Source organism: Protopterus annectens, chromosome 1.part1 (genome assembly GCF_019279795.1).
Source record: "Protopterus annectens isolate FY-2018-M chromosome 1.part1, PAN1.0, whole genome shotgun sequence".
Taxonomy (NCBI): domain Eukaryota; kingdom Metazoa; phylum Chordata; order Ceratodontiformes; family Protopteridae; genus Protopterus; species Protopterus annectens.
In genome coordinates this window covers 236268342-236290713 of record NC_056726.1, presented here as the reverse complement: position 1 = coordinate 236290713, position 22372 = coordinate 236268342, and the positions used below count along the sequence as shown (strand labels likewise).

Here is a 22372-nt window from a genome sequence, read left to right as displayed (position 1 = left end):
AACTATTACCAATGGCCAGGCATTATAAGTTAATATGCACCAAACAAGCAGATTTAAGAACAATTTTTTCCACAGGCCATCAAGTTCATAAATGGTTAACACAGCTCATTAGGTTGGGGTATTCTTTTAACCAAGCCTCTGAGGATTCTGCAGTATTGTTTACATATTGTTAATACTTGTATCTTTCAGAGTTTATTTTAGTATTTCTTCCACTGAGCTGCATTTTGCACCTTGTATGTATATGTACATTTACTTTTTTTGTTTTGTTCTTAATAGTTGCGTGTATGTCGTTTCTCTTGTTCTTAATAGTTGCATGTATGTATTTTATGTAATTCATACTTTGAGAGTCACTGAAACCGGAGTCAAATTCCTTGTAAGTGCACATACTTGGCCAATAAATGTGATTCTGATAACTGTGCTTCAAAACAAGTAGGGAACTATTATCAATGTAAAATTATATATAATTACATTATGTGTAATTCTTTTGCTGACAACAAATACTGTACATGATTTTCTCAAGCAGCTGAAATGTGCAGAGCTTAAGGTGAGGCAAGTTCTACAAATGCCCAAAGCAAATGCATAATATGTAAACAAATAAATAAATAAAATAAACTGAAAAAATATCACAAATACATTTCAGTATGTTAAAGTTACTGTTCTGGCTCACATGTCCCTGCTTAGGAACAACAGTCCTTACTTGGGGATTCCTACAAAATGAAAAAAAAATGGCAAAGAGACAGAGTTTATGACGAAACATTTCCTACGTTCCACTGTGGTGCAGTGGTTAGCATTGTCACCTCACAGCAAGAGGTTCTCTGGTTCAGTCCTCAGCTGGGGTGCCTTCTGTGCGGAGTCTGTATGTCCTCGCTGTGGTCACGTGGGTTTCCTCCGGGTGCTCTGGTTTCCTCCCAAAGACATGCTGTAGGTGGATTGGACACTCCAAATTGGCCCTAGGTGTGCGTGTGTGTGCCTTCTGCAGAAGGTTGGGTGCCGGGCTGGCAACTCGACACTGTAAAACTCCACTGCCAATCATGAGTGGACATGTGATCTGCGGTGGTGACCCCTAACCGGGAAAAGCCGGAAGAAGAAGATTCTAACAGTAGCATAATTTTATTTTGTATCGGAAATGCACTTATATTATATAAAGCAACAACAGCAACTCAAACTTTGCAATAGTCAGCTTTTATTGTGGCAAAAAAAAACAAAAAAAAAATAAGACGTGAAGTTCATTCCTTGATATTGGTTATGAATCCATATTCATGTGCCCTGATTCTAAAAATTTCTCGTTTTCGTAAAAAAAATTCTCTTGGGGATTAGAAAAAACAGGCAACCCTGCTACCCATACCTCTCAAGTGTACCTCACTTGGGGTCTTAAAAACTTCATGTTCCGCGAAGTTCCACATTGAGAGGGTCCATCACACATTCAGTGTTAGAAATTTTTAACTGATACCCATGGTGAATAGAAAAAGAATCATATTAATTCATTAAAAGATATTTTTATAAGTAAAACTAGCATATGTTATCCATCCTATGACCTTCATAGGTTCATAGGTTCATACTAGGCTATCTGTCCTAGGGCATTTATAAGCCTAGCCAGAATGTGTTTGGCTTTCGCCACCCATTTTAAATTTATTTTGCTATGCCCTTTTTCGAGGTTAGTATACTGTGCCTCTGTCTAACAGTGACACAGAAGTGATACCCGGGATAAACCTACGATCTCCCATCCACTCATCAAGATTCCTCTTGAAGAGAGTCAATGAGGGACTCTGCCTAACCTGGACTGGGATTTTATTCCAGAGTGAAGGGAGCCTCTGGGTTATGAATCTGTCCCTCCAGCATGTCCTATTTATTTCAGTGCTGAGGTTCAAGTCTCTCGAGCGTAGCTCGATGGGATTTGGATTTTCTGAGGTGCAGCATGTCCATTAATTCCGGGTTGGACATGGCTTTATACGTCAGGCACAGATCACCTCTGAACAGGCGGTATGCCACTGAGTAGAGCTGGAGTTTCTTTAACCGGGCAGCATATGGCATCTGTTTGAGCCCTTTGATCCTCTTGGTGAGGTACTTTTGGGGTCTTTCCAGTTGCTGCAGGTGTCTGGTAAGGTACATCCCAAAAGGGGCATTGTACTCAATTATGGGCCTGATGAGGGATGAGTAAAGAGGCATGATGACGTCCCCTGATCTAGATGTGAATCCCTTCATGATTAGGTGGGCTATATAAAATGTTTTTCTAACCACTTTGGCCACGTGGTTGTCAAATGAGAGATTGCTATCAACTTGGGTCCCCAGGTCCCTAATTACTTCTTCTGTACTTAATGGATTACCACCTATGTGATAATTTGTGGGCACTTTGTTTTTGCCAAAGGGATGACTATACACTTTTTGGCATTTAGCTTGAGGCCATGGCTCTGGCACCAGTTGTCTGTTTCTATGAGGCCCTTTTGGAGGATGCTTGTGTTGGCTGGAGAGTCGATTATGGCACCCAGTTTGCAGTCATCTGCGAACTTGGTCAGCCACAGTCCTTCCGTGTTGGCCTGTACCTCCGAGAAATATATACCGAACAAGAGAGGTCCCAGGACTGAGCCTTGTGGGACACCACTTGTAACTGGTTTGGAGTCTGACATGGCTCCAGCAATTCTAACCATGTGGGTTCTGTCCTTGAGCCAATTTGCAATCCATCTAGTAACATAGGGGTTTATATTTAAGCTGGTGAGCTTATCTATAATGCCCGAGTGGGGTATTGTATCAAAGGCTTTTGCGAGGTCCAGGTAGGCTGTGTGGACCACCTTCCCCTTGTCAATGGCCTTGGTGACTGTTTCAAAGAAATCAACCAGGTTTAAGAGGCAGGATCTGCCCTTAACAAAGCCGAACTGGGTAGGATCCAGTGTTTGTAGGTCCCCAATATCTTTATTTATGAGGTCCATGATGATCCTTTCCATAGCTTTGCAGACCAAGCTAGTCAGGCTTATGGGGCGATAGTTTCCAGGATCCGTTGAGGCACCACCTTTATGGAGAGGGACTACTGTTGCTGTACGCCACTCTTTGGGCACATATCCTGTAGTAAGGCTGAGATTGAACAGTAGTTTTATGTTTAGGTTTAGCTCTTCTTGGAGTTCATGTAGGACGCAGCCCGGGACACCGCCTGGTCCCATTGATGCTGTGTTTTTGCTTTGGAGAGGGTGGCTCTTACCTGAGCATCTGAGATGTCAGGGGCAGCACTCTGCTGGGATAGATATTTGCCCTTTGGTGGGGGAGAAGTTTGCGCTGAACCTGTCAGCTAGGATGTTGGCAATGTCTGTGGGTTCGGTGTATTTTTTGTCATTTTGGACTAATTCTGAGCATATCTGGGAATTACCACCCAGGCTCCTAACATAACTAAAGAAAGCCTTGTGATTATCCTTAGTGTCCTGTGCAATTTTTCTCTCGAAGCTGGCCTTAGACAATTTTATGTGTGCCCGTAGTTTTTTGCTAATACTGATCAGTGATGCCTTCCCTTTTTGGGATTTTGCTCTATCATTTAGTAGCTTCCTCCTTCTATTGTATAGTTTGTTTATGGCTGGGGTCCACCAGACAGGACGTCTGCCTTTGGAGGATTGGGTCCTGGTTTTGTTTGGGATTGCATGATCCATGCATTCCTGAAGGTGTTCATAGAATGCGTTTATAAAGGATTCTACGGTCTGGGCCATATTTTCCACAGGCCCGGGGGCTTTGAAGGATTCCACCTCAGTTTTGAGGAGTGTGAAATTTGCTTTAGAGAAGTTTTTCACTGTGGTTTTCTGGGCAGGGGGTGGGATCGGGATGTGAATATCCAGTGAGATTAGTTTATGGTCTGATCTTACCAGTGAGGGATACACTTCTGGTCTGGAGCATAGAGTCCCCATGTTGGTGATGATCAGGTCCAGTATGTTTTCCCCTCTTGTGGGAGTGGTAACAAGTTGTTCCATAGCATTTGAGTTTATAAATTCTAGGAACCTTTGGGCTAGGGTGTTGGAGCTAGAGTAATGCTCCCAGTCTATGTTTGGGTAGTTGAAGTCGCCCAATATAATGGTGTTTAGAGAGACCTTCATATTTTCCAGTGTTCTCAGGAAGGCCGAGTGGGGTTCCTGGGTTTGGGAGGGTGGTCTGTAGCAGGCTATAAACTGGAAGGCAGTTTTACCCACTGTTAGTTGCACATGGATAGTCTCTGATGCTTTGTGCTTTGCCACCAACCTGGAGGTGTGGGTATCTTTGACGAATATTGATACTCCCCCTCCTTTTGTGGTTCGGTCCAAGTTTTGGGGCCGAAAAGCATGGTATGAGGTATAACCTGGTAGTGCTGGGGTGCTCTCAGGAGCCCTGAACCAGGTTTCTGCTACTGCACAGATATCGATGTTCTCCATGCTAAAGAGAGTTTCGAGTGCGTGCATCTTGAGGTTTAGACTTCTGGCGTTGAGTAGCATTACTCTTAGTTTCTTATCCCTTGTGATACCTATGGAGGTGGGTTTGTCTTTTGAGCCTTGCCTAAAAAGGCACTATGGGGTAGCAAGAGCCTTTGCCAATATCTGAAAGCCCAGGGGTGACAGGTGCAAGCCGTCCCTAGCGAAGCATCGTGGCTTGTCGAGCATATCATCCCAAGCTGACAGGCATTGGATCCCCTTTGAATGACACCAGTACTTAAGCCAATTGTTGAAATTGATCATCTTGTCCTCATATTGTGGCATCATTCTTGGTGAGGGTAAGATGCTACTCAAGGTCAGGGTCATACCGGCCTGGGCTACATGCTCAGAGAGCTCCTTTATGTCTCTTTTCATGTAGTCCAGGGAGGTACGTCTCAAGTCATTCACACCAGCATGGACAATGACTGAGTCATATTTGTACTTGCCTTGGAGTGACCTGAGTGCTTGTGTTATGTGGCGGATCCTAGCGCCCGACAGGCTGCTCACCGTGACCCTCTCCTTGTTCAGCCTGGTGAGCGGGACGTCAGTGTGCCTGACGATAGAGTCACCTATTACAAGTGTATCAGGTGTGTTGTTTAGTCTTAAGGGCTGTGACTGTTCGGCACACTGGCTTTGTGAGATATGTGTTGCACGTGTTTTGTTTTGGGGTAGCGGCTGCTTGGGTGTCTGCTTTGGAGGTCTCTGCTGCTTCGGCAGATCTTTATTTAGAGCCTCCGAGTATGTTTTTGTGTGATTATGTGTTTGGTTTGCTGTCGTGGTAGGTTTATATGAGACTGGAATTGTAGTGAGTGTGGTTTCCTTCTCCTCCTGACTGGTTATGCCAGTACTGAGATGAGAGAGCTTAGCCTCCAGTTTGGCTATATGGTTGCATCTCTCACATGTGTTGGAATTTGTTGGGAGGAGGAGAGGGTTGTCTGTGTACATGAGGCAGTTGTAACATTGCCTCAAGATTCCCAGATTCACCAGCTGGACCGGAGAGGAGATTGACAACTCACCTTTGGACATGCTAGAATAATATTGGGAATTCCTTAATAATTGAAAACCAGGACCAGTGGGGAGTGAGGGTGTAGTGCTTTTAATTTTTAGTGCAGACTTGTATAATTGCTTTAGTGAGCAAGTGCCAGGTAACTTAAGTGCAATGTGTTACAGGTAACTTAAATGCAAAAACGACAAACAGTAACTTTTTTCAAGTGAAATAAGGAAATAAGTACAGTAAGCAATGCAGATATCACTAGTGATCCACAGAAGCGCTGAGAAGCCGCGTATTAGGTGGAATTAGCGTTCCAGGGAAATAACAAGCAAACAACCAACAAGCATATAAACAAAGCTAGATTCAGCAGGCCTGGATCTAGTCTATGCTACAGCAAACAAGGTGTACCAATTTCATTAAGATACAGTTCAAATATTCCTAGTTGAAGTTGTTCCTAAGATGTTAGTATGTGCTCCACATTTTACCCATTTGTTCCTCATCATGAGGGCTAGTGTCCCCAGTTTTAAGATAGAAGGTTGAGAGCTATGTTCTTACCCTACACATATAACGTTCTCAGTTTCCAACTCCACCGTGTACCTTCCATACCGCTTAGCCTCTTAGAGCAAGAAATCTGGACAAAGCTTTAAATAATGGGGAGAACAAAGGCTAAAAAATAGGGACACCTTTTTTAAATATTGCTCTTACAACTTAATAATTCGCTAGAATAACAGGTTTTGCGTTCGCATGAATTTCCTGGAGGGTATAAAGTCTGAAACTCAACCGTCTGTCTTTATTTTCTGACTTCAACCCTCAATGATATCCTAATGATTTGGCAGAAAACCGCAGTTTTATAAGAAACGGACACAACATATGAGACAAAAATATAGACATTCTGCGAAAATCTGTAAAGTTTAGAGATATGGACCCTTAAATATCACGTTAAAACCACAAGGAAATTAATTTAGCAAGCTTCTTAACCCTTACATGCTTTAGCAGCTTTACAAAATACAAACCAGGTAACAGTGCACTTTACACCTGTAAACTGCTCAACTTCAGTAGCTGGGAAAATAGTTAAGACCTTAATAAGAACAATGTAGACAACTTGCAAAGAAAGTGTTTATATTTAAAAAAGAGTGACTAAAAATCCAACACCAACTTCAACGCAAAACAGATTAGAAATAATGATTTATAACAAAATCACTACTTTGTCCACTGCTGAAATATTTAGGACGTGTAAAAGGGTGCTACCTGTTTCTACGCACGTTGGTATCTCCCAAGGTTTCATAAAGGGTTCCTCAAGCACATTTTTACAAAATGTAATGGTACCGGAAAGCGGTAAAGGGGAATGGAATTCTGGGCTGAGATGGATCGTGCTGAATTGGTACCCACTTATGGGTCTGAGGATTCTGGCTGCGACTCGGAGAAGCAGTCTGGGATACCTCCAGGTCCGTCGGTGGCTCAGATCCTACCCCGGCAGATATTAGATCTTAGTGACGAAGTTTTAATGCTGATTTTAGAACTTTTAGACCCAACTTCCTTGCTGAATGCTGGGAGCACTTGTAGAACTCTGTACCGCGTCTGCCTGTCCGACTCTCTGTGGACAAGACATTGCAGGGTTAGAAGCATTCATTTTAAACACTGTTTTACAAGCGGTATTCTTTGTAAGAGTGACAACTGAATAACTCGTTTTAGAGCAATTTGTAATTCGATCATTTCAGGTAACACTCCCCGGTTTGTGTGTGGTAGAGGCGAAGACCTTGGGCTGTGTGTTATAATACAGTAAGATTATAGGTTTGTATGTATGTCCCAACTTTAAACAGTGTGTTTGACTTGATTAGTAAGTGGCAGAATCATAGTATTAAACTCCATCATAGCCGAGTGTCAGTATACATATTTCAGACTTGGGGTTGTGGATGTGTAGTCTAAATGTCCCAAGTATTACTTAAAACCACAAATGCTGTGTGTGCTACTTGTCATAAATAGAGATGAAACAAAAGGTTAATTGAAAAAAAAAAGCCAACAATGAGACTACCGTTATGTCCTTGGTTGAAAAACCTATACATTGCAGCAGAATTTGAAGACTGTGTTCACGAAAATAAAAAGCAAATTCTTTATTTGTGGAGGCTAGTGTGCTGCACAGCCCGTTGCTCCTTAAAACAGCCCCCCCCCCCCAAAAAAAAGACACATGCACTATCGTATAGACCACCCAATGATTTATTGCTACTGAACATTTTAATGATTGTCTTTATGAAGCTACAGCTGTTCAAAGACACCCACATTAAATAAGGAATTTTTTGTACCAGCATAATTCATTTATCAGCAGCTATATGGGGTCTGTTGTCTGAGAAGTCTTCTAAAAACAAGAAAGTGCTTTGGCCTGCCCCAATTTCTGAAAGCCATTGCTCTCATTTTTAATGATTAGAGGTGAAATACAAGATCCTGTTGTGTAGTTTTAGGAATGGATTAGTGTAGGATGAAAACTTGGTGTATACCTACTTAGGTTTTAATTTTCTAGCTCACTTGAAAAGAGTATTAGTATAGACAAGGGGATGGCCTCTATTCAGTTAAAAAAATTGGACTAGAAAGAAAATGTCTAACCACACACAGTTTGTACAAAGGCAAGTACCTTTTTTTCCTTTGGGTCAGCTGAAAGTTATGCATGTGCAGGTGGAAGGTGCAACATTTGGAAACGTATGTGAGGTGAAGGGGGGGTGACAGTATGAGCTTGTAAGTATGAAGCAGAATTCTGTATTAGGTGGATAAGTTTGAATAACTTGTGCATTTTGAGATGGAGGAATTTCAGTTCATTTTTAATTTTAGGAGTAAAAGGCTACGCAAAACGTTTTAGACTTGCAGCTGTGAACTTGAGTACATGACCATTCTTTGGTTATCATGGAGAAACTGTTAGTTTCCAAATATTTTCTGAATTTTATTCATTCATGTAAAGAAACTGAAAGAATTTTAGTAAGAAGGAGGGGATAATTGCTTTATAGACATGCATAATCTAAAGGATTATGAGAGGGCTTTCCATTCATAATTGCATTGCATGGGATGCCATGATTGCATTCCAAAAGTGGGGAAAAAGGCAAACTTAAGTCTCTTTTTGACATCAGATAGGTGTTGCTAAGCACTCTTAAGAACAGATCTCATTGTAGGGATTAAAAGATGATGGTGGCAACTAATAAAGAACAGCAACATACTGTAAAACAGCTTTAATAGCTGTTAAATACTTCATTCTGTCACAATTACAAACAAGTGTGCAGAATGTGTCCAGCAGCTTTTATAGTACTTTACTCTTTGGACGGACGTTTTGATTTTGTCTACATATGTTTGACAGCAGTAAGTGTTTTACTGGCTTTCAAAGACATTGGAATTAGATAAAACACTCAGCATTTCCTCACTTTTTCTATAACTTGTAGAACATAGAGTGGATAAAACTCTTATAGGACAAGGAATTGTAATTGGGCCTTACTTGACTGTACCTCTTATGAGTTCTTGACAAGTATGTGTCATCTTTTAAGCTTTAGTCTGAAGGTGAATTTCTTTGCATCCATGTTGAGGATACATTAGTTATGAACACAGACCCAATCATAATCCTTTAGTGCATGGAGTGGGCTTAACCACCTTTCTGATGTCAGGTGCTTAACAAGGTTTTAAGCAACTTAGGCTCTTCTCTCGTGCGTGAGCATTAATATTTATAAGTAGCCACTGCAGAAAAGTTTCATTTGTTAAATGCTTTCACCTTTTCTTTTTGAAGGCTGAAGTGTTTCTGTTAATGTCTTTTGTGCTCTCCACCACTTTCATATGGTTGCCACTCTGGCAGCTGTTAAGTTCATTACAGCTTTGTCTGCAAAGTGTTTGGTGCTCATACATTTGTTGCCTCTAACTTGTGTAGTGCTTGGGGGCAGGTAAAGCCCCATGGAAAATAAATATAATCTGCTCTCTGGACAAAACCTACTTGTTCGCAACACAAGTTTCAAGATTCACCTGTTGAGCTTTGCTTGAGATGAATTTCTTTTCATCTGTGTCCTGAACACAAAGCTTGTTGTAATCAGATTCCCAGTCATGATCCTTTCTGTAGGTCTGAGTGGTGGATGTCGAGAAATGTATGTAAAGAGAGGGAACAGGGACTGGATATGCATTTTAAGAAGATGTAACGAAGGTTTGTGATTGGGTACCAGTCATGCTTTGTACATTTTAAGAAGATGTAGCGAAGGTTTGTGATTGGGTACCAGTCATGCTTTGTACCTTTTAAGAAGATGTAGTGAAGGTTTGTGATTGGGTACCAGTCATGCTTTGTACATTTTAAGAAGATGTAGCGAAGGTTTGTGATTGGGTACCAGTCATGCTTTGTACCTTTTAAGAAGATGTAGTGAAGGTTTGTGATTGGGTACCAGTCATGCTTTGTACATTTTAAGAAGATGTAGCGAAGGTTTGCAATTGGGTACCAGTCATGCTTTGTACATTTTAAGAAGATATAACGAAGGTTTGTGATTGGGTACCAGTCATGCTTTGTACATTTTAAGAAGATGTAACGAAGGTTTGTGATTGGGTACCAGTCATGCTTTGTAACACATGAGCTGTGTGGTAGCAAAGGGTGTGTGAAATCTACCTTTAAAGCTGCAGCTGATGAGCAGCAAACCCTAATGATTGCAGTTTGTCTGGCGGTACAAGATGTGTTGCACCTTTTAAAGGGGTTAGTTATGGAAGCAGTTCTGTGGTGACTGCAGCCTCTGTGGCAGTGTTAGATTTGGTTCCCAAGAAATTGTATTCGAGAGGTGGATTACTCAATGCATTTTGGGAACACAAACTGAAGTTCTCGTCAGAGACCCAGTCATAATTCTTTGCAATTCTTGGGGAGTTTTAGGTGCCTGATCTACATTTTTTTTTAAACCTGTTGGTACAAGCATGCTGTTCTTAACACCTTTAAAAGTTGTAATACAGAAGGCAGGCAAAATTGAGGTACACCTATAATCAGCCAGCAGCCCTGAAATGTTTTGCTTTTGCTCATCGTACTTTTGCGGTATCACAATTTCTAAAGCCGTCACCTGCCTCCAGATACACTTTTGTGTTGGCTGCCATCTGCATGGCAGTGTTGAGGTTCGCTAACACCAGTGTGGGTGGTATGCAAGACCTTTGAGATAACAAGCTTGCTGTATTGGGATTGAGTACTTTTTTTGCACTTAACTGGGAAGGTCCATCTGGGAACTGAAATTTGTTTGACATTTGTTGACAGAGAACAGGTTAGAACAGAGCATGTTTGTGTATAACTTTAAGAAGCATTTCCAAGTGTAGGCATGTGCATATAAATAGCGAGCACGTGCAGGCAGCAGTGCCATTTTGAGAGAACAGCCAGAGTGTTAGCATGTATGAGTGTAGTAGTCAGTCTGTTTATACATTTGTTACTAAGCCTCATTCCTGACGTGTCTGTGTGTAATAGAGCTGCTTGAACTGAACCCACAACTGATCTGTTTTATCCTGACCAGATGAGTGACAGGTTAATTAGTCTGACTGGGCAGATGCCCTTTTTCAGCGGAGACCCAAGCAGGAAAGCTGCAAGATACATATTATAAAAATTAACACAATAACTATAATGGTAATAACCTGCAGTATAAGTGATCACCTATGGTTTTCTGCTTTACATAGTCATCAAAATAGAAATTTAATACAGTATAACAGTATTCACAATACAGTTTAATCATAAGCATAGTTACAATACAATTTCTTACAAATGCAAGGCAAGTGGGAATAGATTAATATGAGGAAAAAGTTTAAAGCAGAGAAAGAGATGCATTAAGTAGGGTCAGTGCAGGAGTAAGTCCAAGAGTTTAATAAATCCTCTTTTAATGTTTTTTTTTTAAATGGTTTGAGTTGGAGATTGATTTTAAATATGGGGGCAGTTTATTCCCAAGCAGTGGCAGCAGAGTGATTATAAAGAAGTTTGCTAATGGTTTTATTGGGTTTCTAGATCTGCAGGATGTACTGGTCTGAGCTGCAGAGTGTAAGGTTAAGTATGTAAGCAGAGATAAGAGTTGAGAGCAGGAACAGGAGAGGGGTTGGTTTAAGATGGTGTGTCAAGTGAAGCTGGGGCAGTAGCAGTTGGTGCAATTCTAGCCACTGTAGGTTTCTTAAAGGCAGTGGTGTTGAGCTGTAGGGTTGATTAGTGGCAAATCTAGCAGTTTTATTTTAAGTGAGTTCATGTTTTGTTAACAGATTTGTTTGAAGGTTAGTAAGGATTGGGGCAGCATATAATAAGGTGGTAGTAGGCTTGTGCTAGAAAACGTTTAGATTAATTTTTTTGTTTCTATAGTTTCTGATGAGGTGTCTTAATGCAGTTTAGGATGTGAAGATTGAATTTTAGTTGGACTTCAGTAATGACGCCTAGTAGTTTAGTATGGGTTTAACCTTGATAATTGTGTTTGAGGAGACAATAAAGGTAGATTTGAAGTTTGGAGAGATTTAGGGGGAGTATAGTTTTATTTGGGTTGAGTAGGAGCTGGTTGGATGTCGGCCATTTTTCCACTGAGTGAAGTGATTCTTGGGAAAGGGTAAGAAGGTGAGGGAGATTGTTAGAGGTGGAAATAATCTGAGTCATTGAACTGCCTATTTTCAGTTGAGGCCCATGGAGAAAAGCTGCAAACAAGGATACTAATCCATTTTTTCATTTCAAGAGTCAAGAAACATTATTATGACTCATATCAAATTAAGGAAATGCATGTTTTCAAGATTTTGAGTAAAATCAAAAATACTGTTTCAATACACTTGTATGGTATCCATAGTGGACATCTAAATGTGAGGTGTGGTATACAGTAGCTGCATAGTTTTAGTTGCCAGGTGATATTATAGGGCATATTTGAATTGCCTTGGAGATGGTGACAAGGAATGGAGAGTCACCATAATAATTTGATTTATTAGCAAAGGTTAGTTATGAAGCTCTTAGGGTTCTGTTTGGTACATGCCATTGCATGAGATTTGACAGTGAGGGTGTTTTAAGTGGATGGTGAAGTAGTTGTGTGTTGAGTAACTGGGAGAGGGGTAATATGCTGAAGTTCAAGCCAGTTGATGGTATTATGTGCCATGCAGTGCTTTCTAGTTTGTGTTTGGTGGAAGAGTTGATTTGTGAATATTGATGTATATAGGAGGGGAGAAAGGAGGTGGCAGCTTTTTTTTCTTGATTTAACTCCAAAATGACCCTGTCAAGCTTCTATGCAGGCTCCCCACAACCCTACTATATACCTTTTCAGTCCCTCATCATACAGCTAAGTTACTCCACTATTGTGGATACATATTAAACTCTACAATCAATACTGTTGGACTTTACTCTTTTTTGTAAATATAATTTTTAGTCTTTAAAAATATTGATATGTATATATCCTGTCTTTGCGTTTCTGCTTTGTCTCTGTAACGTTCTTGTATAACTGATTTTGGCCATATTTTTGACTCAAATGCTTGATTCTTTGTAAAGGGTTTTTTTTTTTTTGGAGCTTTTCTCCTAGGGTCTCCACTGAAAATGGGCCACAAGCCCAGCTGGACCAACCCGGTTAACAAATGTCAATAAATATAATACTGTGATCACTTGTCAGGTGCTCTGCGCTGTAAATATATCACTGCTGTTGACTGCAGTGTCAGTGTGCAGATCAAGCTGATAACTCCTAGTAATTTTGTGTTGGTGACATTTTCAATTTGTGTTTGAGGAGATGAGGTCAAAGTTTTGATTTATGTTTTTGGGAAGGAGTAAGATTAGTTTTTTGGGGGAATGGGTTAAGAGAAATTGAAATTTATTTATCCATTTTTCTAATGAGATGAAAGCTTCTGTGTGATGCTTTCTGTGGTGAGATGATTTGGAGCTGAGTCAACTAAAGTTGAGTATTCTACATATTTTATTATGGTGGCAAGTTTTGATTCCTTGTACATGTCTTTAATAGATATTGGGAAGTATTTGCTTGGAGATGGAGCCTTGGGGGAATGTCCTGTAGTGATGGCATGAAGGTAGAGTGAGAGTCATTCCATTTTACTGACTGTAGCTGGTGAACCAGATAGTTGAGGCCTATAAGATTTAATCTTTGGAGGAGTGGTTGATGTGAGACCATGCTGAAAGTGTTTGACAAGTCCAGGAAAAGGGTGGAGACAAAAGTACCTGAGGTTTTTCTTTGGTACCTAGGGAATGTAGTATGGCAGATTTAGTGCTGTGGTGGGTTGGAAATCCATGTTGAGTAGGAAGACATCTGTTATCGGGTAGAAACACAAAGTTGCTGGTGGATGCATTTTCCAAGTACTTTGCAGTGGGAAGGAAGGGATTACTATAGGGTAATAGTTTGATATCTCAGTGGATGTGCCATCTATGTGTAATGGAATTATGAAGGAAGCTTTCAGTAGGGCTGGGATGTAGTCTGCAATGGATCTATTAATTAACATAGCTAAAGGGAAGCAAATGATGTCGGCTGCTTTACTGAGCTATTCAGATGGCAGGTTGTCAGAAGCTAAGATTGTAGGTTTCAGTTTAATGTATTTTTAATGGTATTTGGATAGTTTAGGTTAAATTGGTATGTGGAGTTATGGTCAGGGACTTGGGCAGGTTGAGTATTGGTTGTTATTGTTTGAGTTATGTAGAGTACTGGATTGAAGAGGTTTTTAAATTTATCTGCCATATCCTTGCTGGTTTCAGATGAGAAGGATTTTAGTGTGTTTTATGTCCATTTTAGGAAGTGGTATCAAAATCTTTTGGTGTTTTTGCATGTGTGGTCTGGTTTGTGGAGAAGTTCTTTTATTATAATAAACAGCTTTTCTGCACTTTGAACACCAGTATGTATCTAGGATTGGGCCCTATGTTTGTGCCATTATTTCCAGGTGTTATCTTAGTTTGATGGGTTATCCATGAGGCATAATTTATTTTTACTCATCTCTCAGTGGGGCTTGTTGATTTGGTTTAGTATGATTAAGGAGTTACTGAAGTGACAGCTTCCTCTAGAGGCAAATATTTGAGGGACATTTATCAAAAATGTTCTCATATAGATGAAGTATAGGAGTTTAGGGGGTTTGTGCTGTTCTCTGTTTATGTAGCTGGGTTGATATGGATAGCTTAATTTTTTGCAGGGCTGGTAGAGCGTATGCAGTCTAGTATGGACATTTTCATATATTAATTTTAATGTATTTTGGCTTCATTTTAGATTGTGTGTGCTTCCATATATTTTAGAGGATTATGTTCAGGTCATTGGATAATCAGTTTATGCTCAAGAAATGCTTCAAAAATCACCTTGAGAGAAATCTAGTCATAACCGGTTTGTTCCGCATTTAAAACATGAATTCCAAAATAATCACTCAGGGCTGAATTTCTTGCAAGAGATTGAAAATGACTGGTGATTCAGTCATAATTTTTTATAGTACATGGAGCTTCCAGGTCATATCTGTCTTGTTTTGTATAGTTCATCTCCTGCCTCCCCCCCATCTTCCTTATATGTAAGCAGAAGTCCTAGCAGTGCCATTGAAACTTTTTTTTTATATAGAGGATATTTTGTTGCAAACCGTGCAACAGTTTTTTGGCTGTTTTGATAGGCGAGTGCCTGTTTTTCATTCCCATCTAAACAAAATGGGCTAATTAAGTTAATTGTTAGATTCATATGTATGAATATAAGTTATCAGCTTTTTGTGGAGGTTCCTATTTGTGGTTTTCTCGGTTTTTGGATCATAATAATGGCATCCCATGGGATACAGCCTTGTTTGGTACACCTGGTTTGCATTCTGAAATAACTTTGAGAAGAAAACTCGATAGAAAGATCAGTCAGGAAACTTGCAAGAGCTAACAACTTTACAATGAAAACATACTTAGGCAGTGTTTAGCTAAACATAAACACTGTAAATTGCTGCAAAAGGCAATATCTGAAAAGCTGTTCAGACTAGCAATAATAGTTTTGTGTGCATGTTGCCTTAATTTATAGCTAAAGTTTGTTTTGCACATTTTCTGATAGGTCAGAAATTGCAGTCATCTGATCATACTGAAAGATTTATTGTTGTGTGTGTAAAGATTCAGCATTGCATTTTCATTTTTTTAGAATAAAAATAATTTGTATCTTTTTTAATGTGCCTTAGTGCTAGTTTTGCCACTTTATGAACCAGACCTTAAAACCTTAACATTTATTACCAGCAAAGCAGTACATTTCATTTGCTTTTGCTCATTTAGCGTGTTTAGGTTTCTGTAAATGTGACTTTATCATTTTGTTATGGTCTTTGTTGGCTTAAATTTTTTTCCAGTGTTCTGAAATATTGCTGGGTTACTTTATTGGCATTGGCATTTCTTTATTAATCCTATAAATGTGTACTGTTTTTACAGTTACTCTATGTATCTGTTTAAATTGTAACAGTGCTATCTGATACCTTAATTTATGAACCCCTTAAGCCTAATTGTAAACTGCTTGTTCCATATTTAATCTAGGCATAAAGTGTATTGTGGAGACTATCATTAAGAGTTCTGTCCCCTTACCCAGACCTACTTGCAGCTCAGTTACTGCACTAAGGGGGTGTGAAGCCTTATTTGAGTGTATATAGCAAAGGAGTTGTGTGATCCATAGACCTTGTTACTTCTGGCAAAGAATATAAATGAGAACCCTTAAAAATGGCATACAGACCTAGCATTGGGTGCCACCTAACTGGAACCTTATATTTCTTAGAGCCTTCACCTCCCCATCTTGGAGAAATCTTTTGCATCATAGTTCAATAGGAGTAGTTCTCCTGTCTAACAGCAGAGTCCCCTTGTACCTACTGATAGTGACTAAAGTCCACGTTTGTTCCCGTCAGTGGTCAGAAATCTTTTGTTTCCTTCCTTCTGCTGTGAGGTATTAGGAACTTTAACTTCACTTATTGTCACGGATAAGAGTACATCATCTTCTCCCAAGTCCTTCTGTCAGTAAGTCCCTTATGTCCACCTTCCTCCTCCTGAGAGTGAAAAAAATCCTCCTTCCCTCTCCTGACTGTAATTAGCCCCTTCTTCCATCAGAAATTAAACATTTCTACTCCCCTCGGTCCATAGTGTCTCCTCCATTTAGTGTCCTGTCTTTTACCTCCACCCAATTGGGGATCAGTCCCCCCCCAAACTATCTTTGCCAGTGCTGGAACAGTTTTTTTTTTTCCTCCTCCCTATCAGTGTTTGGAGCCACCTGGTATTCCCCACCAGTCAGTGAACAGGATGCTTACCTTTCCATTCTGTTGGTCTTCACTGCTGTCTTCGTCTGCCTCATATTTGTGAACAGATTCCACTGCTTCCTCCTACTGTTGGCATTTGGAGTCTCTTGACTCTAGCCCTCTCCTTCTGTTACCTGTTTTGGGGGGGGGTATCTGCCTCTCTGTTCTGTCAATAGTCAGAATTCCTTTCTTTCTGTAGTTTGGCTTCTTTCTTTTTCTTTCTACGCTTCCTTTTCCCATCACTGATTAGTCCGCTGCCAACCCCTCCCCATTAGCTAGTTATATGGACTCTCTCCCCTTTCGATGTTAGTGGATGAGCCTCCCCATTCTCCTCTGGTGGAAGTGATCAGAGTTCATTGTCATTCTTATTAATGATCACGGCCTAGAGTTCCCCTCTGCCAGTGTTCAGATTTCCTTGTTGTCCTCCTTTCAATGAGCAGAGGCTGTGGCTTCCATCTTCCTCCTGATAGTGGTCTGTGCTGCTAGTCTTGTGTTAAACAATGTTACAGCCATTCCCACAACATCTCTGTCTCTGCCTGGCTATGGAATTTAGTGACTTGACTTCCCTCTCATCCTAACCTAATGCTGAGCTATGTCTCTGGACTTTCTTGTCAACAGTTCTTTCTGCAACCATTATCTCAGCTACTTGCACTGGCTTACCCATTCTGGAATCCTACGTTTAGCTAACTTGCTCCTTTTCAAGCAGAGATTTGAAGGACAGCAAAGGAAATGGGACTTGGGGGTGCTTTGTGATCAAAGCCAATAGCCTTCTAGGCTTGTATGGAAGAGCGCACACATGCCAGGGGGAGGCCAAGGAACTCCTCCACTGTGATGGAAGTACTGATGTCAACCATCGCAGGTCAAACCAGCCACCAAATCCCTGCTGGCTAACTGTACGACAGCTCCCAAACGTGAGGTCTCAGAGTTGGCAAACAACAGCAGAGGGAAAGCTTTCAAAAATGTCAGAAATAACTCTTGCTGAGCTTTGCTCATGTGAGGGCCATATGGCCAGTAGCTTATATGGCTCAGTCTGTTATGGTGCATATGAGCATAATGCCCTTACTATTTTATGTGAACAACATATTTGGACAGTGTACATTCAGCTGACCACACTGGTGTGTACAGCACTGTTACTAGAATTTATAGAGCAGGTTTGTCCACCACAAAGTTAGCATGTTTGTATAATGTGAAAGCGAGGATTTGCAGAGTTTGGCTGTTTTGTTTTTATTGTGCTGCTTTAACATGACCGTTGAGTTAATTAATTGGAAATTTTCTGTTAGTTCTTTTTTAGGCTATCCTTATGTGATGAAACATTCCCCCCAAAAGATGCATTCAGGCTGTTGTATATATGGCACAAAGTGTACAGTACCTTGCCATACAACAGACAGTTACAAGACTTGCTATTTAAAACTTGCCCACCGCCTAAATATTGGACTCAGTGGTTGGTTTTGGAAGAGATGGTCCCCTTGCCTCCAGTCCAACTTCCAGATTATGAGATTGAAGAGCTGTGGGGAATTAGTAAAGAATGTGTTCTGGAGTCTCACAGAGGTTAGTTATTTGCCATTTTCCTTCGGAATTTCAGATACTGATTTGTTACACTGCTTTCTGGTTAATAGTTTAGGAATAGTAGTTTGTAACAAAGAGCCTGTATAATGTTGTGAACTTAAATATTCTTAGAAAAAAATGTGCCTGTTCCATCTGCTAAAGGTTGAATCAGAGTTTAATTTGTTCACAATTTTATGCCTTAACATCCTTCTAATTGTATGTTTCCTACTGTAGAACTTCAGAATATCAATCTAGTAAAAAAATATAAGCGTTGATTATAACATGCCAAATGGTTTCTTTGGGAGTAAAAACTGCAGGGTCTGTTTTGTTTGGCTTTCTGAGAGCAAAACCAACAGCCTTGACTTTTATGATTTAATTAGGCTTGCTAAAATCATTTTCTAAAATGTATACGACAGCTGGAAATTTGAACTTTATTGTGCTTTCTTGTAGGTATAATTCAGTAATGCTGTTAAGTCTCATTAAGCATCTGGTAGAATGCCATCTCCTACAAACTGAACTTTCCAATCATTTTTCCTAGTGTTCATTTTAGGTCTGTGACTGATTTACAATTGGATGTCGCTGTGTTACTTTTTCTTACATATCTACATTAGTAATGCATAGAGTAGTAATCTAATCCTTGAGTACAAATTGGGTGTCTTCAGTATGCATGTCTCCAGAGAGACTTACTTTCGTGTTTTCTGCCAAACAGTATTCACATTTATCTTTTTCAAGCAGTGTCAGTAGCTCGAGATGACTCGCTTTCTTTTGGTGCAGAAGGCTGTGGGTTCTATTTCCATACCAGGTAGATGGATTGCCAACACTGCACTATAGCATAAGGAGGTTTTTACACACTAGTGTTCCATCCTTTGGATGAGATGTTAAGTTGAGGCTCTGTCTGCTTCAGTTGGTGGTTGGTCAAGCCAAATTATAGCGCAACACCGCTTAATCAGGTTTAAACTATTCCTGGCTCCACAAAGCCTGCTCTTCACTTTTTCCCTTAGAACTGTTCCAAATCTCAAAGTAAGCACTCTATTTTCCTTCTAAAACCCAGCAGTAGCTAGGATAAGTGTCTTATAGGTAAGCACTAATAAACTAAAGCACTACACCCTCTTATACTCCCTTTAAGTACTTGGCTCCCTATTGGTCCTTTTTGATCAAGTCAAAAAGTAATTCCTTATACTATTCTGGCATGTCCAAAAGTCAGTTTCAGGTTTACTCTCCAGTCCAGCTGGTGAATATGGGAATCTTGAGGCAATGTTACTACTGCCTTATGTACACAGACCACCCTCTCCTCTTCCCAACAAGCTCAAATATATGTGAGAGATGCAACTATATAGCCAAACTGGAGGCTGAGCTCTCTCAACATAGTACTGGTACGGTCAGCCTGGAGGAGAAGGTAATCACACACACACCACAAATCCAGTCTCACATAGACCTATCGCAACAGCAAACCAAACACATAAACACACAAAAACATACTCGGAGGCTCTAAATAAAAATCTGCCCAAGCAACAGGGACCTCCAAAGCAGACATCCAAGCAACTGCTACTCCACAACAATACCCACGTATCACATAATTCACAAAGTCAGTGTGCCACACAGTCACAGCCCTTAAAGCTAAACAACACACCTAATACACTTGTAATAGGTGACTCTATTGTCAGACACACTGACGTCCCTCTCACCAGGCTGAACAAGAAGGTCACTGTAAGCTGCCTGTCTGATGCCAGGATCCGCCACATAACACAAGCACTCGGGTCACTCCAAAGCAAGTACAAATATGACTCCGTCATTGTCCATGCTGGTGTAAATGACCTGAGACGTACCTCCCTGGATTAGATGAAAAGAGACATAGAGGAGCTCTCTGATCATGTGGCCCAGGCTGGTATGACCCTGACCTTGAGTAGCATCTTACCCTCACCAAGAATGATACCACAGTATAAAGACAAAATGATCAATTTCAACAATTGGCTGAAGTATTGGTGTCACTCAAAAGGGGATCCAGTGTCTGCCAGCCTGGGATGACATGGTTGACAAGCCATGTTGCTTCGCTAGAGACGGCTTGCACCTGTCACCCCTGGGTTTTCGAATACTGGCCAAGGCTCTTGCCACCCCCATAGTGCCTTTTTTAGGGAAGGCTCAAAAGACAAACCCACCTCCTTAGACAACACAAGGAAAAAGAAACTAAGGGTAATGCTGCTCAATGTCAGAAGTCTAAACCTCAAGATGCTCGCACTCGAAAGCTCTCCTCAGTATGGAGAATATCGATATCTGTGTAGTAACAGAAACCTGGTTCAAGGCTCCCGAGAGCACCCCAGCACTACCAGGCTATACCTCATACCATGCTTTTTGGCACCAAAACTCGGACCGAACCACAAGAGGAGGGGGAGTATCCATATTCATCAGATACCCATACATCCAGGCTAGTGGCACTGCACGAAGCATCTGAGACCATCCATGTGCTACTAACAGTGGGCAAAACTGCCTTCCAGTTTGTAGCCTGCTACAGACCACCCTCCCAAACTCAGGAACCCCACTTGAAGACACTGGAGAATATGAAGGTCTCTCCAAACACCATTATATTGGGTGACTTTAACTACCCAAATATAGACTGGGAGCACTACTCAAGTCACAACACCCTAGCCCAATGGTTCCTAGAATTTATAAACTCAAATGCTATGGAACAACTGGTCACCACTCCCACAAGAGGGGAAAACATATTGGACCTGATCATCACCAACATGGGGACTCTATGTTCCATACCAGAGGTATACCCCTCATTGGTAAGATCTGACCATAAATTAATCACTATGGACATCCATATCCCATCCCCACCCCCAGAAAAGGAAACCACGGTCAAAAACTTCTCAAAAGCAAGCTTCCCACTTCTCAAAACCGAGGTGGAATCCTTCAAAGCCCCAGGGCCAGTGGAAAATACAGCCCAAACCGCAGAATCCTTTACAAACGCATTCTGTGGATACCTACAGGAATGCATGGATCGTGCTATCCCAAATAAAACCAAGACACACTCCTCCAAAGGCAGGAGACCTGTCTGGTGGACCCCAGCCATAAATAAGCTGTACAACAGAAGGAGGAAGCTACTACATGATGGAGCAAAATCCCTGAAAGGGAAGGCAACTCTGATCAGTACTAGCAAGAAACTACAATCCCTCATAAAATCATCTAAGGCTAGCTTTGAAAGAAAAATTGTACAAGACGCTAAAGATAATCACAAGGCTTTCTTTAGTTATGTCAGAAACCTGGTTGGAAACTCCCAGATATGCTCTGAGTTAGTGCAAAATGACAAAAAATACACTGAACCCACAGACATTGCCAACATCCTGGCAGACAGGTTCAGTGCAAACTCCCCCTCCCCCCCAAATGAGCAAATGACTATCCCAACAGAGTGTAGTCTCCCTGACATCACAGATGCACAGGTGAGAGCTGCCCTCTCCAAAGCAAAAAACACAGCATCAATGGGACCGGATGGTGTCCCAGGCTGCGTTTTACATGAGCTCTAAGAACTGAACCCTCACTTAAAATCACTGTTCAGTCTCAGACTTACAACAGGATATGTACCAAAAGAATGGCGTACAGCAATAGTGGTCCCGCTCCATAAAGGTGGTGCCACAACGGACCCCGGAAACTATCGCCCTATAAGCCTAACTAACCTGGTCTGCAAAGCTATGGAGCGTATCATCATGGAACTCATAAACAAAGACATTGGGAGCCTCCAAACACTGGATCCTACCCAGTTCGGCTTTAAGGGCAGATCTTGCCTCTTGAACCTGGTCAATTTCTTTGAAACAGTCACCAAGGCCATAGATGAAGGGAAGGTAGTCCACACAGCCTACCTTGACCATGCAAAAGCCTTCGACACAATACCACTTGGGCATCATAAATATGCTCACCAGCTTAAATATCAACCCCTATGTCACAAGATGGGTTGCAAACTGGCTTAGGGATAGAACCCACATGGTCAGAATTGCAGGTGCCATGTCAGACTCTAAACCAGTTACAAGTGGCGTTCCACAAGGCTCAGTCCTGGAACCTCTCTTGTTTGATATATATTTCTCTGAGGTACAGGCTAACACAGGAGGACTATGGCTGACAAAGTTTGCAGATGACTGCAAACTGGGGGCCATAATCGACTCGCCGGCTGACACAAGCATTCTCCAAAAAGGTCTCACAGAGACGGATAACTGGTGCCAGAGCCATGGCCTAAAGCTAAATGCCAAAAAGTGCA

At 41.1% G+C, this 22372-nt stretch overlaps 1 protein-coding gene across 3 annotated transcripts in view; it reads left to right on the top strand.

The window, feature by feature from the left end:
- The first annotated feature begins 6724 nt into the window (after positions 1-6724).
- LOC122804416 overlaps positions 6725-22372 on the top strand; it is a 419051-nt gene continuing 403403 nt past the window's right edge. For 2 of the 3 annotated variants that reach the window (XM_044074256.1, XR_006365219.1), the window contains exons 1-2: positions 6725-7021; positions 17862-18129. In XM_044074256.1, coding sequence (XP_043930191.1) covers positions 6752-7021; positions 17862-18129 — 538 coding nt within the window. In that variant the 5' untranslated portion in view covers positions 6725-6751. The remainder of the gene's footprint in view (positions 7022-17861; positions 18130-22372) is intronic. The other variant, XM_044074269.1, reaches the window with a different exon arrangement.